Here is a 15328-nt window from a genome sequence, read left to right as displayed (position 1 = left end):
CCGTTTTTACAGAAGGGGCTGGGATCCAGGTTATTCCGTCCTCGGTAGATGTTCAGGATGACAGAGCTTGGCAGTCTGTCTGTCGTAAGAGTGCTGTGTGACCCACTGTGCACGTGCGGGGAGCTGCTGGCCTACGGAGCTGGAAATAGGATTCCCAGGAGCAGTTTTTCGCCGGGCACGGATAACAGGGGGAGCTGGGCAGCCCGAGGCCTAGTAGTTAAGGCCTTTTCTGTGAAATTGCGAGGCTTCCGCCATTAATGTGAGTCACGTGACCTCACCTCATCAGCAGTGGGTGAGGGTGCGTGAGTTTTGACAGTCAGATTGACAGACATGCAAACACAGCTATTTACCAAGAAACGCGATCGTTTTAGCTCATGTTTAAGTACGGTTGGCTTTCCTTTCTACTTTAAGAGAGTTTTTAGTCGCTTGGAGCTTAGAGCTTTATTTCTCAAGATGAGGTCCCTGCACTGGCTGTGTCGTTGGCATCGCCAGAGGAGCCTTGGTAGAACCTCAAGGCTGCCCAGGGCTCGGACTCAGAATCTGCATTTTAATCCCCCGGTGACTCGCGTGCACGTGAGCGCGTGAGAACGCGGCCTTCAAGTCCCTTTGATGTGCCATTGGTTAAAAAAGCCTTAGACCCTTAGAAAAGTTGGAAACGTTTCATTGGAATTAGAGTGGGGAGCAAAGTACATCCGCTGCCTTTTTTCTCCTTCAGGACTGATCTAGGGCACTCATATTACAAGAAAATAACACAAAACTTCAGCTTCTTACGAAGAAAAAAAAAAAGAAACTGTATATGGAGCTTTCATCTTCTGAAAGACATTTCCGGTGGAATAGCTTTCTATAAAAATAGGATTTTATTGGACTCCATAGATTTGGGGTGAGCCAGGGTTTCAGGGAAACTCTGAGAAGAGTTTGGATGAGGTTGTGGTGCAGCCTTGGCTGCTGCGGGGAAGGGACGGGAAGCCGAGGAGACCAAAACCCCAGCTCTGGGATGTGGGAAGGCTTTTTTCTGGAAGGCTCACACCCCCTTTCCCAAGTAGCCGGTCCTCTTTGGGGGACCCCTGCCACCTCCCAGCTGCATCATGGCACCTCTTAGGGCAGGCTCCAGCCAGTTTGCAGCACCGCCCTTTTTTTTGGGGGCCTGTGGGGTGGGGAGGTGGGGACTGGCGTGGCAGGTGGGGTCTTGGTGAAGTTCTTCCTCCCTTCAGGCAGATGGTTCAGTGAGCTGCAAGAGGACAGACTGTGTGGACTCCTGCCCTCACCCGATTCGGATCCCTGGGCAGTGCTGCCCCGACTGTTCGGCAGGTGAGGCCCTGCCCGGGGGGCCGGGGACGGCATAGCACCCCTGGCCCCCACATCTGGGGTCACCCTGTATCAGGCTTCTCTGTGCAAAGCACCACACATGCTTCATCTCTGCTCATCCTCGCAACAACCCCATGGGGCAACCCCATTTTAGAGATGAGGAAACTGAGGCTCAGGGACGGAAAGCAGTTTGCTCAAGGGAGGCCCTGTCTGGGTGCTGGAAGCAGATATGAAGATATGCAGAGCTTGCAGCTTAGGTGGGGTGATAAAGGAACATACCTATGAGACAGTTAGAGAACAGGGAGAGGAAATTAAAGTGATCCTTTATGTTTTAATAGTAATTTTCACCTTTTCCATGATTTCAAAAGTGATATTTTATTATAGAACATTTAGAAAATACAGAAAGCAAAGAAAAAAATTAAAAGGACCCATTATCACTGTTAATAACTTCATGGTTTTATCTTCCTAGTCTCTTTTTGTGATATAACATCACTATCTATATATACCTCTATCTCTATAACATATCTGTAACATACATCTATATCTGTATATCTATCATGTCATAGATATATAGCATATCGTAGATGTATGTTATATCTTTTTTCTTCTTTTTTGGCCGAGCCACACGGCTTGGGGGATCTTAGCTCCCTGACTAGGGATGGAACCAGCACCCTTGGCAGTGAAAGTGTGGAGTCCTAACCACTGGACTGCCAGGGAATTCCCTATATATTTTTTTCCTATAAAATGTTTCTCTACTTTCCCATCACCTGCTTTTGTTTTAAATTTAAATAAATTTATTTATTTATTTTTTATTTTTAGCTGCATTGGGTCCTTGTTGCCGTGCGCGGTCTTCCTCTAGTTGCGGCGAGCGGGGGCCACTCTTCATTGCAGTGCGCGGGCTTCTCATTGCGGTGGCTTCTCTTGTTGTAGAGCATGGGCTCTAGGTGCGTGGGCTTCAGTAGTTGGGGCACGTGGGCTCAGTAGTTGTGGCTCGCAGGCTCTAGAGCTCAGGCTCAGTAGTTGTGGTACACGGGCCTAGCTGCTCCGCGGCATGTGGGATCTTCCCGGACCAGGGCTCGAACCCGTGCCCCCTGATTTGGCAGGCGGATTCTTAACTGCTGCACCACCAGGGAAGCCCACCATCACCTGCTTTTATACGTACCCGTATGTGATAAATATCATCAAGGTGGCAGCACTCAGATGGGGCCTCTGTGGGCTTTGGGAAGCAGAGAGGGGAGCTGTAGGGGACCCTCCTGGAAGGTGGGGTTTGGGATTCGACCAAGTGGAGAGGAGCAGAGAGGATGGCTGTGGTGCCTGGCACCCAGGTTGAGTCTCCGGGTCCCTCATCCTGATCCTGCCATGGGAGGGGGTAGGAGGGACGGCTCCCTTCCCTGGGGGAGAACCTTGAAGTGAAGACACCGTGATCCCTTTGCTGAATCCAGCGAGGAAAAAAGCACCCAATCCAGACATATGTTCTGTCCCTTCCCCAACCCCCTGGGCAAGTGTCTAGAGAGGCCGTTGGCCTGACCTTTGCTGCCTAGAAACACCTTGGACATTCTTCCTGGCAAAGGCCAGCCATCCCTTGGCTGGCCCTCACCACATGCTCTCTCTGGCAGGCTGCACCTACACAGGCAGAATCTTCTACAATAACCAGACCTTCCCGTCCGTGCTGGACCCGTGTCTGAGCTGCATCTGTCTGGTACGACCACCCAGACCCGAGCCCTGTGTGCGGAAACTCCCCAGAAATAGCCACCAGCTCCTGAACCCTGGAGGCAAAATCCAGAGACCTCCAAGAGAATGGTCACTTCTGGATCATGGTGAAAGCCGGCTCCCTTCAGCCCTGCCCGGGGTGATTCTTTACCCAGGGCCAGAGAAATACTTTTAACCCTGCCTGGCAAAAGTCCTCTGCTTCTGGGTGACCAGGGAGGGTCTTGGGGGCCTTACGGTATAAAATATGGCCCAGGGATTCTCCCTGAGAGTGGAGGTGAGGAACACAAACCCAGGACTCTGTATGGAATCTTTAATATCCTCACATTCTCAAGCCCCTGCCATGTGCCATTCCCTGATCTCAGCACGACCTGTTAATTCACGGGGAATCCTGTGAGGTGGGTACCTCCATCCCCAGCTGCTAGGTGAGACAGCCGGGCACAGAGACCCTGCAACTAGTCAAGTGAAGTGCCAAGAATCAATTCTAGTATCCTGAGTCTGCTTCAGAAAGCACACTTGTACCCCTAAGCCATACTGCCTCAGTCTAAATGACAGGAATATCATTTAGCATTGGGAAAATGGAAAAAATAAGTCCTTATTGCTTGTCATGCTAGAAATGTTTCATGCCGATGGGGCTTCTTTGCTGGCGGCGGGTGAAGAGGGACGGGTCTGCAGAAAGATCGAGAAGCTTGGGGCGAACATCTCTGGCCTCTGAGTGGCCCTGTTCGTTCACAGCCATGTGCCTTGGGGAGCTTTGGCTCCTGGGTCCTTCCCCCTAAGTTTTTGGTGCTCAGCTTCCCTGGGAGGTTCATGGATTTGTTCGACAGGTAGCTGTTGACAGATGAGCTCTGAGGACAAGGCTTGGCCTGGGGGGCTTGCGTTCTAGTGGGAGGACAGACTCTAACTCAGTCTGTTCCCTCACCGTGGGCCTCTCACCTGACCCTGATGGCTCCGATGGGCACTCAGTGGCTATGTGGTGTGTCCTCCCTGAGTGACCCATCAGCCCCCCAGGACAAAGGGCCTTTGGTGTTTTCTGTGTCCCGCAGCTGGGCTCGGTGGCCTGCTCGCCCGTGGACTGCCCCATCACCTGCTCCTACCCTTTCCACCCTGACGGGGAGTGCTGTCCAGTGTGCCGAGGTGAGTGGGACCAGCCACCCCTCGTGCAAGGCCCCCGAGTGGGCCTTGGCTCTCACGGCCCCTGTCTCCTCTGCCCCAGCAGACTGCAACTACGAGGGGAGGAAGGTGGGGAACGGCCAGGTGTTCACCTTGGACGACGAGCCCTGTACCCAGTGCATATGCCAGGTGAGCTGGGCCTGGGGACCCTGGACCTGCCGGGCCAGGGGCTGCTTCTAGCCCTTTGTCCCTTTGTGAAACCTGGAGCCCCTTAGCCAGTGTGCGCCCGTCTTCCACCTGCCATTCTTCAACTTTAATTACCTGCGGGGATACCTTCGGATTTGATGGTGTCCTCTACCTTTGTTGTTTCCTTAAGGCGGCCCCACTGTGTTTGGCTTCACCTGTTGTTCAGGTGAGGGTCAGGCCCTGCAGCTTCTGCCCCAGATCTTTCCGTGGGTCCAACTGCTGGTGTGATAGGTCCTTGAGGGCGCTGCTGTGGAGGGGTGAGATGCTCCGGGCTTCCTCACGTGTCTCCTTCTGCTTCCCCAGATGGGAGAGGTGAGCTGCGAGAAGATGCCCTGCCAGCAGGCCTGCTTGGACCCCTCCACGCCCCTCAGGGACTGCTGCTCTTCCTGTCCAGGTAAGCAGCCTCTGCGTCCTGGAGCCTCACCACCGTCCTTCGCCACTTTGCTCTTCCGCCCAGAAACACAGAACTTGTACAGGGCTGGATGTGAGAAACCCAGGCTCAGAGAGGGAACGTGGCCTGCTCAAGGTCACACAGCCAGCACGTGGTGCGCTGACCCTCGTCAGTGCTATGCCACAATGTGCCGTGCCGTCTGACGAGTCTGTTTACTGTTCCTTTTTCTCCTTCATTTCCTCCTTTCTGAATCTCTTCCTCTGCTTTCTTCCTTTTTTAAAAATTAGAATTTAGGAACTGAATCAACTTTGCAGAAGAATAATTGCTAATATGTATTGAGTATCCATTATGTGTCAGGGAACATCATGTATTGAATGTTATTTCTTTTTTTTTAATTGTGGTGTAATTGACATGTAACATTATATTGGTTTCAGGTGTACAACATAAAGATTCAATATTTGTATATATTGCAAAATGATCACCACAGTAAGTCTAGTTAACATCTGTCACCCCACATAGTTACAAAATATTTTTTTCTTGTGATGAGAACTTCCATGATCTAATCTCTTAGCAACTTTCAAGTATTATTAACAATAGTCACCATGCTGTACATTATATCCCAATGACTTATTTATTTTGTAACTGAAAATTTGTGCCTTTTGACCCCCTTCAGCCATTTTGCCCACCCCTCTCCTCCCACCTCTGGCAACCACCAATCTGTTCTCAATATCTGTGCGCTCAGTTTAAAAAAAAAAAAAAAGATTCCACATATAAGTGAGATCATATGGTATTTATCTTTCTCTGATTTATTCATTTAGCGTAATACCCTCTAGGTCCATCCACATTATCGCAAATGGTAAGATTTCATTCTTTTTTGTGGTTGAATAATATTCCATTGTATATATATATATATATATATATATATATATATATATACACCACATATTTATCCATCTTTATCTGTCGATCGACACGTAGGTTGTTCCCATGTCATGGCTATTGTAAATAATGCTGCAATGAACCTTGGGGTGCATATATCTTTTTGAATTAGTGTTTTCATTTTTTTTTAGATATATACCCGGTAGTGGAATTGCTGGATCATATGGTAGTTCTATTTTTTTGAGAAACCTCCATACCGTTTTCCACAGTGGCTGCACCAGTTTACATTCCCACCAACAGTGCACGAGGGTTCCCTTTTCTCTACTTCCTTACCAACAGTTGCTGTGTCTTGTCTTTGTGATGATAGCCATTCTGACGGCTGTGAGGTGGTATCTCATTGTGGTTTTGATTTGCATTTCCGTGATGATTAGTGATGTTGAGCATCTTTTCATGTCCCTGTTGGCCATCTGTTTGTTTTCATATGTCTTATTTCATTTTCACAGCAACTCTTTGTGATAGATACTATTAGCATCCCTATTTTCCAGGTGAGGAAACTGAGGCACAGAGAGGTGAAGTGAGGCGCTCAAGGTCACACAGCTGGTTGGCAGTAGAACTAGGATTTGAGCCCAGAGTCAATGCTTTTAGCTACTCTGCTACATTGACTCCTGAAAATGATTCACATCTGTTTGTCTTTCTCCATCATGAGTGTTTGTCCATGGGGTGAGGGATCTTTTTGCAGAGGTATAAACAGGACATGGACAACCTACTGTAACACACAGTTTCAAAATATTGATGTAGCCCACAGCTGGCCATTTAAAAAAGCTCCCAAATATTATGGTTTGCTTACCCCTTCCCTTTTTGGTTGACATTTAGGTGGTTTCTTTCTTCTTCTTCTTCTTCTTTTTTTTTTTCTATCCATAATGGACCCACTGTGAAAAATCTTTGGTCAGACAACTTTTGTTTTCAAATTTTGTGAGTTGCATTCAGACCCTGTGGTTAATAGGTGCAGTAACTAGGTCACAGGGTGTCGGGAGTGGTTTGGTGACTCCTAGGGCATGACAGCACCAGTTACCAGGTGGGGTCCTAGAGAGAGGGGAAACTGACAGAGACGTAGCTGGTGCCCCATATGCCCACCAACTCTACACTGTGTGTTTTGAATTTAATTTTTCCGGTTTAACATGTCCATAAAATACCTTACCGGTGGCTATATTTTTTAAACTTCCAGGAAGACAGTGAATTTTTCCACGGATTTGTGGCCTGAATTTCCTCTTGTATAAAATACCTCTTTAATTCCTTTGACCTTTTGAAGAGGACATCCTGTATTTAGGGCAGCTCTTCAGTTCTGTGGATGGAGAGCTGCTGTCAGGCCTGCTGGGGCTGGAAACATCCTGATCCCATACAGTCATTATGTTGGGAACTGTTGAGTGATTATAGATTCGACCTTAACCAGCACAAAACCCTCTGCAAGCTGATGGATATTATTCCCCTGCTTTCTAGAGACTAATCGTTAGCTAAGGTACCAGGCAGTGTATGGAGCCTTTCACCTGTATTGTCTCATTTAAATGCCCCAGAAGTGTTTATGCATGGGTGCTCTTATTGTCTCCATTTTGCAGATGGGGAAATGGAGGCTCAGAGAAGTTAAGTTTCTGTCTTTTTAAAAAGAATTTATTTATTAAAAAATTTTTTTTGGCCGTGCTGCACAGCTTATGGGATCTTAGTTCCCCAACCAGGGATGGAACCCGGGCCCCATGCAGTGGAAGTGCCAAGTCCTAACCACTGGGCCGCCAGGGAATTCCCAAGTTTCTGTCTTTAAGGCCACGTTCTGGGTGGTAGTGTCTTCGGACTCAGGGCCCAGTCTCTGATTCCTCACCCCATGCTCGTTCCCGTTCTGCTCTCCTGCCTCCTGATGGGGAAACTGAGGCCCAGAGAGGTGAGATGCAGAGCCCACCTCCTTCTCCTGGGGCACCTGCCTCAGCTGCGTTCACCATGCGCGAAATCGTTTTAAGAAGGAATGCTTTTTATTGAAATACGAGGTGAATTGTTTCCTTTTGATAATTAAAAAAAAAAAAGAACAGCTTTCTTGAGATATAATTCACACAGCCTGTAAGTCACACGCTCAAAGTACACAATTCAGTGGTTTTTGGTAAAGTGGTTTTTGTGATTATCCTTTTGATGGTTTATATATATATTTCAATTGAGGTATGTTTGATGTACAATATTATATAACTTTCAGGTGTACAGCAGGGTGATTCACAATTTTTTAAAAAGTTATAGGTTATCTTTTGATGATTTTTAAAATGTAATCATTCCAGTTTGTAATGTGTTTACCAGCCTCCGTCTCCTCCCTGATCATACCTTTCTCCAATATTCTTCCTTCCTTCCCTTGTTCCTCCGCCATGGATTAAGCCCTTATGATGCGCCGGCCTCCAGGCTGAGACTTAAAAACAAATTCTTTCAGTAGACTTTTTTTCTTAAAACATTTTTAGGTTCACAGCAAAATCGAGCAGAAGGTACGGACAGCTCCCTGAATCTCCCTGCCCCCGCCCCACGCACAGCGCCCCCTGCTGTCAACATCCCCCGCCAGATGGTACATTTGCTACAATCAATGAACCTACTCTGACACACGATTGTCACCCAAAGTCCAGAGTTTACATTTGGGTTTAGGCTGAGACCTCTCAGGCTCCGTTTCATTCAGTCCTCATTGCGTGGCCTATGTGGTCATCACTGTTATTATGATGCCCATTTTACAGATGGCGAAATGGAGGCCCAGGGGAGTTATGTGCCTCACACAAGGTCACACAGCCAGTGCCTTGGTGAACTGTCTCTCTCTGCTCATGGTTCCTCTTGGGTCTTCCCTTCCTGGAGGCAGGAGCCGGCGGGATCCCCCAACCCCAACCGCCGGTGCACAGGGACCCTCAAGGGACAGAGCTGGGGCGCTGTCCTCGGTGCAGCTCATTCCAGACCTGCCTCAGTCGTAGGGGAGAACCACTGTGCATCTTCTTGCCCCGCCCCCTCTCTAGATTCCCTGGAAGAAAGCCGGGGTCTCTCCCCTCATGGAGACGTTGAGCTCAGCAAAGTGGCCCGGACCCCCCGTGGAGACCCCGAGGCCCTGCTCAACTGCAGCTCCTGCCCGGGGCCCCCAGCGGTGTCGCCTCAGAGGCCAGCGCTCCAGCTCCTCCAGCTCCTCCTGAGAACGAACCTGTCTAACATGCAGACTATAGCCGTGAGCCCCTCAGGAGCCCAGGCCTTACCCTCACCCCCTTTGGGGCCAGGCGGCATGTTCCCAGGGGAGCCCGGGGCCTCCCAGCCCCCTCGGCCCTCACCAGGGCCTTCAATCCCTCCAGGAGCCTCCTCTCTACCTCCGGCCTCTCCCGGGGCTCCCGGGCCACCTCCTGTTACTCCAGAGCCCTCGTCCTCAGCCTCCGGGGCCCACACAGCATCCAGACAGCCTTCTCTGCCTGCCACCATCCGGCGTAGAGCCTCAGCCCTTTCCACGATGGGCCCCAGCCCCTCAGAGGCCCCCGTCACTATCCTCAGGCCTCGCAGACTCTCTCCAGCCACCTCCAGACTCTCTGCAGCCCTTGCGGCCACAGCCAGCCCTGGCCCCCAGGAGCCCACCATGGGGCCCTCACAGCAGGAGGAGTCCACAGTGTAAGCAGGCCTCCGTTTCAGGGCCGTGCCCGGGAGACGCCAGACAGAGAAGACTCTGCCAGAGGCCCTGGGAGCTTGCAGGGCGGCTCTGGGGGCCAGTGAGGCTGCCGACTCCTTCAGGACCCCTGGCGGGCATGGAAAACCCTCAGGGCCCGATGTAGCCTTGCTCCCAGGAAGCATCTGGGACGTGTTGTGAGACTCCAGCAGCACGTTCTCCACCATCAGCATCCTCCCTGGACTGCGTGGCCCGCCTGTCTTCTGAGAAAGGTTGGGGCAGCTGAGTCCCTCCTCTGGAGGAGGGGAGGGTCCGAGGGGCCTGGGATTCCACCGGGATTGTGGCACCAGCTGTCATATGTCCTCACCCGAGGTTTCCTGATTAAAATCTGTCTCGGTCTCCCCCAGGCTGCCCTGCTCATTCACTTCTCGCCTTTGGAAAGGTGGGAAAAACGTCACTGCAAGCCCACAGGTGATGAGCTAGTGCCCACCTCAACCCCCAGCTTGGGAGAAAAGCCTGCACAGACCTGGGACTAGGTTGGGAGGGGTCTTAGGTAAGTACCTGGTGGCCTTTGATGCTAGGAGACTTCTAAAGTGAGGGGGCGGAAAGGACGGATGGCGAGGCCTTTGCAGGTTGGGTTCCCTGGGAGGGAATAGTAGGCAGGTGGAGTCTTAGGGCCTGTGCTTAGCTTTAACGTCTGTGGGCCGAGGACGGCAAGCAGGAGGCCGGGGTGGGGCCCGGCGGTGGCAGGGTCTCAGCCAGCGCCCTGTGGGGCTCCGAGGCGGGGCTGGCCTTCAGAGTCAGCCCGAGCTGGGGAGAGGGAAAAGGGCTTTGGGCCCCCATGTTGGCCAGTAATTCTATCTGTGGGGCGCGGGCCCAGGAAAGGGGTGTCAGCCAAGGCAGTTCCCTGGGAGGGCTGGTGGCCGAGAGCTGTCAGTCAACAGCCTTCCCTGCGGCTGGGGTAATAAATGCGTCTATCCTGAAGGGGGCGTCTGGACGGTGCAGCCCAGTTTCCGTGACAGCTGGGAAGAGGACAGTGCTAGCGTTGATGGGGGAAAGTGAGATGGGGGGTGGAAGACAGAGAACTATGCTGTCACCACGTCACCAGCTTGCTATCCCTGAAACCCAAGGGGCCTGCAGAGTCACCTGCACCTACACTGGCCCAGGCCATCCTCCCCTTGGCTCTCCTCTGCCCTGCTGCTCACCATGTATCCCAGCGGGGAGCGTCCCCCACTGGGCACTGGCTGCAAAGGCCATCTGGGTTACCCACCCCAGGTGTTAGTGTAGGGAGGGGTCCTATTCCAAGCAGGATGGCACGAATAATGAATTTGAAATTAGGAGCATGAAAACCAAAGACTTCAGGGATGCAAAGGACTTAGAGACCATCTTACTTAGAGACCAGTTAAGACCCAAAGGGTGTTGTTGAATGAGGCCTGGGGTGCCATGAAACCCATGTCTGAGCCCTACTCGCTGTGACTAGCCGCGAGACCTTAGGTCTCGGTTCCCTCATCTGTGTAACGGGATCACAACAGCCCTTCCTCGTGGAGTTGAGATGATAGCACATAATACAGACTCCATAAGTCTCGGGGCTTTGTGCTTGTGACCTTGTGCAGCCCGCGCAGCTTCATCGTGCCACTTGGGATCTAACTTCAGGATGAAAGTGTAGAACGCTGACCGGCTCGGCTCCTCAAACAAGCCAGCTCTCGACATGGTAGAGGCTCAGAGTCAGTGCCAATTTTCTCACCGCTATCCCTCTGTTCAATAAAGGATGCAATCCAAGTTTTAATACTAGTCTCCCCTCTCCATAGAACTCAGGTAAAGGGTGTTCATTTTGAACATTAAAAAAAAAAAAAAAAGGCTGGGGCGGGGAGTTCCCTGGTGGCCTAGTGATTAGGACTCCACGCTTGCACTGCCAGAGCCTGGGTTCAGTCCCTGGTCGGGGAACTGAGATCCCGCAAGCAACGCGGCGCGGCCATAAGAAAAAAGAAAAGAGGCTGAGGGGTGGGGGGCGGGAGGACAGCTGTAGACACTTCCCTCAAGTCGGTCCAAGTATAAAAACATGATTATCTGAGACACTCCCATCCCCCGCTTACAGCTGAGACCACAGAAAAGCCCAGAGAGGTCAGGAGAGTGTCCGAAGGTTGCACAGATTAGAAAGGCTGATCTGGGAGGAGGGCTCTGGGCTTCGGACTCCCAGTCTGGGCTTTTCCCCTTCAAGTCGCATTTGGTTGGCTTGTTCCGTTGGGGTTGCAGAGAGACGCTTGATGGCTGCAGTTTTTTCAAGGTGCCAAGACCGCCTTATCTTAGTTTGAGCTCCCCAAGGGCAGGCCCGGAGAGAGAGATTTGGGTGAGAGTCGCTGCCCCGGAAGGTAATCCCAGAGAGCACGGAGAGGGAGGGCGAAGGGAGACAGAGAAGGGAAGAAAACCAATCAGCTTTTGTTAAAGAGCGGGTCACTGCCGTGGGCAACTGGCACCCCTTCCTCCCGTGGACCCTCTGGGAGGTCATGTAGCACACACCTCAGAATTGTCCCCCGAAGGCCTGAGGATGCCACTCTTGTCCCTCTCTTGCTCTTGGGCTCCTGTCGGCTCTCCAGCATGTCCAGCTGGCCTCACCCAAGGATCACGCCTGCCTCCTGTCTGCTCGCTCTGGGCATAAGAAGATCTGGGACATGGGGTTGGGGAGGAGGTGCAGGGGCTGCCTCCAGAGCACCCCGTGGCAGGGCCAGGGCTCTCACCACCCACACCGTGGTCACCGCAGGCCCTGCTCAGGACCACTGAGGGGAGCTCGGAGCTCTCCTCCTCCCCCTCTCCCCACCCCCCTGACCCCCCACCCCGTGGGTAGGCAGTGCCATTGTGACATGTTGGGAGGCCTCGGTGGGACCCAACTGGGTAAGAACATGTTCTGCCTGCGATAAGCCCCAGTGTGACACCCCCTGCCCAGTACTGGCTGGCACCAGGAGGCCAGAGGACCACCTTCAAGACCCCAGATGGGCGCAGAGTGCTTTTTTTTTTTTTTTTTTGCCACACCACTCGGCTTGTGGGATCTTAGTTCCCTGACCAGGGATCGAATGCTGGTTCACGGCAGTGAAAGCGCCGAGTCCTAACCGCTGGACCGCCAGGGAATTCCCGCGCACGGAGTGCTTTTAACGGATGCATGAGCTGGTCCGAATTCTTAGCAGCCTGGGTTCCAACAAGCAGGTGTGTGTGTGCGGGGTGTTTGTTCTTGGGGAAGTACACCCTGCATTTCCCCCTAGCTAGGAGTCCATATGTCGGGTTCTAGGAAGCACTAGAGCAGCGGTCCTCAGCGGTTTGGCACCAGGGACCGCTTTCGTGGAAGATGGTTTTTCCACGGGGTAGCGGAGGGTTGGTTCCGGCGGTGACGTGAGCGACGGGGAGCGGAAGATGAGGCCTCGCTTGCTCGCGTGCCGCTCGCCTCCTGCCGTGCGGCACGGTCCGTGGCCCAGGGGCTGGGGACCCCTGCAGTAGAGGACGGGGAGGGTGGGCTGGAGCCTGTTCCACAGGGTCAGTTTCATTGGACCTAGGAAATTCCCGGTGGGCCAAACGATCGGACCCGGTTCAAGAGACCTGCTTTTGGAGTTTATCAGATAAACGGGCGTGAGGACAAACCATAGTAGGTTTCAGGTTAGGATAAACCTTCAAAGGTTTAAAAATGCCTTTCATTAACTTATTTTGAATGTGTAGTGCATCCCATCACTAGAAATAAAGATACGTAAAATTGTTTTCGTGGGGAGTCTCCCCATCCCCACGTCCACCGAGGCCCCCCCTTCCCTCCCCGCCACTTTTGTGGTGTCTGGTTCTTGGGTACCCTTCCTCTGTTTCTTTATGTATGTGCAAACAAATCTTATTTTCTTTATAATTCAAAGATAAAATAGCATAGGCTCTGTTATCACCTGTTTTTCAGTTTGTTTGTGGTTTTTCACCCAACAGTCTCTTCCCAAGATCTTTCTGTCCCAGAGTCCCTAGCGAGCGTCCTCATTTCTTTGCTCTTTACAGCTGCGCAGAGGCCCCTGTGCGCACACAGCAGAAGTCATTTAACCATCCCCTGGGGGCGGACATTTGGGTCGTTTCACATCTTGCTCTTACAAAAGATGCTACAAAGAGTAACCTCGGCCTTACATCATTTTGCACGTGTGCGAGTCTATCTTTAAGATAAATTCCCAGAAGTGAAGTTACTGGGCCAAAAGGTATACGCATTTCTCATTTGGATGGGTAGTGCCAAATGGGGCTCCTTAGGGGTTCTACCAGTGGATGCCCCCTCCAGCGATGTGCAGGAATCCATGTTCGGGAGGGTCTGGGTTCCACAGATCAGAGCAGAGACATATGAGATGAAAAATAACACTCCTGGGGGATTCCCTGGCGGTCCAGTGATTAGGACTCGCGCTTCATTGCCGTGGGCCGGGGTTCGATCCCTGGTTGGGGAACTAAGATCTTGCAAGCCGTGTGGTGCGGCAAAAAAAAAAAAACCAAAAAACGAAGAACAAAAAAACCACCAAAACCACTCCTGGACAAGTATGAGTGGAAAAGATGGATTGAACTGAGCTTAGACCCCCGAGGCCCTCAGGAAATGGGGAAAGATGGATGGGGAAGAGGCCTGAGACCGTAGAGAAGGAATGTGAATCCACCTTATCTTGTGGAGCGAAGTGTCAGATCAGATATGTTAGCGTGGGGTTTTCTAGTATAAATGAGCTGTCTAATGGGGATCCTTTTTAGATTCTGTCTGGATCCAAGAATCCCAGGGTTGAGGGCCTGAGCTGCAGCTGCCGGGGCTGAGGAGGGGGGAGCACGGGGTGGGGGGAGGGGATGGGGCCAGGAGCAGGGGAGCAGGAAGGGTCTGGCGATGGCTGCATCCCTGGAGCCTAGAATACTGCCTGGGGCATGGGAGGCGCTCGGGGCGGGGAAATAGCAGAAACACAAACACAGCAAAGAGCCAGGACATCATGGAATTCACCCCCAGAAGCCTGAGAATCCACCTGTTGATCCCATGACCAAGTATGGCTAGGACAGAATGTCAGTGGGGGTGAGAGTGTACCCATCTGTGGTCTTTTTTTTAAAAAATCAATCAATTAATTAATTAACTTTTGGCTGCATTGGGTCTTCGTTGCTGCGCGTGGGCTTTTCTCTAGTTGCGGAGACCAGGGGCTACTCTTTGTTGCAGTGCGCAGGCTTCTCATTGTGGTGGCTTCTCTCGTTGTGGAGCACGGGCTCTAGGCACGTGGGCTTCAGTAGCTGTGGCGCACGGGCTTAGTTGCTCTGAAGCATGTGGGATCTTCCCGGACCAGGGCTTGAACCTGTGTCCCCTGCCTTGGCAGGCGAATTCTTTACCACTGCGCCACCGGGGAAGTCCCCCATCTGTGGTCTTAACCATGACCCCTCTCAAATCAGATCCACTCTTTCGTCTTATCCTGGTTGGTTCCTTTTAAAAAATTATCTTGAGGGAATTCCCTGGAGGTCCAGTGGTTAGGACTCCATGCTTTTACTGCTGAGGGCACAGGTTCGATCCCTTGTCGGGGAACTAAGATCCCACAAGCTGTGCGGTGCGGTCAAAAAAAACATTTTTTTTTTAATTCATCACTCAGTCAACAAATATCTATTGAGCACCTCCAGTGTGCCAGGCCCTGCTCTTGCTGCTGGGGCTTCAACAGTTAAATGATCACAGTCTCTGCCTTGGTGGATCTGACACAAACACTCCCACTAAGGCATCATCTCCAGCTGTGCCCAGTGCCATAAAGGAAAGGAGGGCCACCCCATGAGAGGGTGGTCAGGGAGGGCTTCACAGGGAATTGATGTGTAAGCTGACAGCTGCAGGATGCTAGGAGTTAGCAGGTCAAGAAAAAGGGAACAGCAAGCAAAGGGAACAGTGTGTGCAAAGGCCTGGAGGTGGGGAAGAACTTGGGGATTTGTGGAGGTGGGCGAAGGCCAGGGAGGTGGGAGCTCAGGCTAAGAGGGATTAAGGTGAGACAGGGAAGGTCCATGGGGACCAGGGCCTGCAGGGCCTTGAAGCCACACCAAAGATATAATGT

At 51.9% G+C, this 15328-nt stretch overlaps 1 protein-coding gene across 1 annotated transcript in view; it reads left to right on the top strand.

Annotated features, from left to right (window-relative positions):
• The window catches only part of VWCE (von Willebrand factor C and EGF domains), a 29193-nt gene extending 19822 nt beyond the window's left edge, over positions 1–9371 (top strand). The window contains exons 15-20 of the mRNA XM_024133328.3: positions 1212–1308; positions 2922–3004; positions 4059–4149; positions 4232–4314; positions 4675–4765; positions 8662–9371. Coding sequence (XP_023989096.1) covers positions 1212–1308; positions 2922–3004; positions 4059–4149; positions 4232–4314; positions 4675–4765; positions 8662–9296 — 1080 coding nt within the window. The 3' untranslated portion in view covers positions 9297–9371. The remainder of the gene's footprint in view (positions 1–1211; positions 1309–2921; positions 3005–4058; positions 4150–4231; positions 4315–4674; positions 4766–8661) is intronic.
• Positions 9372–15328: the final 5957 nt, after the last annotated feature.

The sequence above is a fragment of the Physeter macrocephalus genome, unplaced genomic scaffold (genome assembly GCF_002837175.3).
Source record: "Physeter macrocephalus isolate SW-GA unplaced genomic scaffold, ASM283717v5 random_147, whole genome shotgun sequence".
Lineage (NCBI taxonomy): Eukaryota > Metazoa > Chordata > Mammalia > Artiodactyla > Physeteridae > Physeter > Physeter macrocephalus.
The sequence above is the reverse complement of the archived record's forward strand: the minus strand, read 5'-3'. Positions and strand labels throughout refer to the sequence as shown.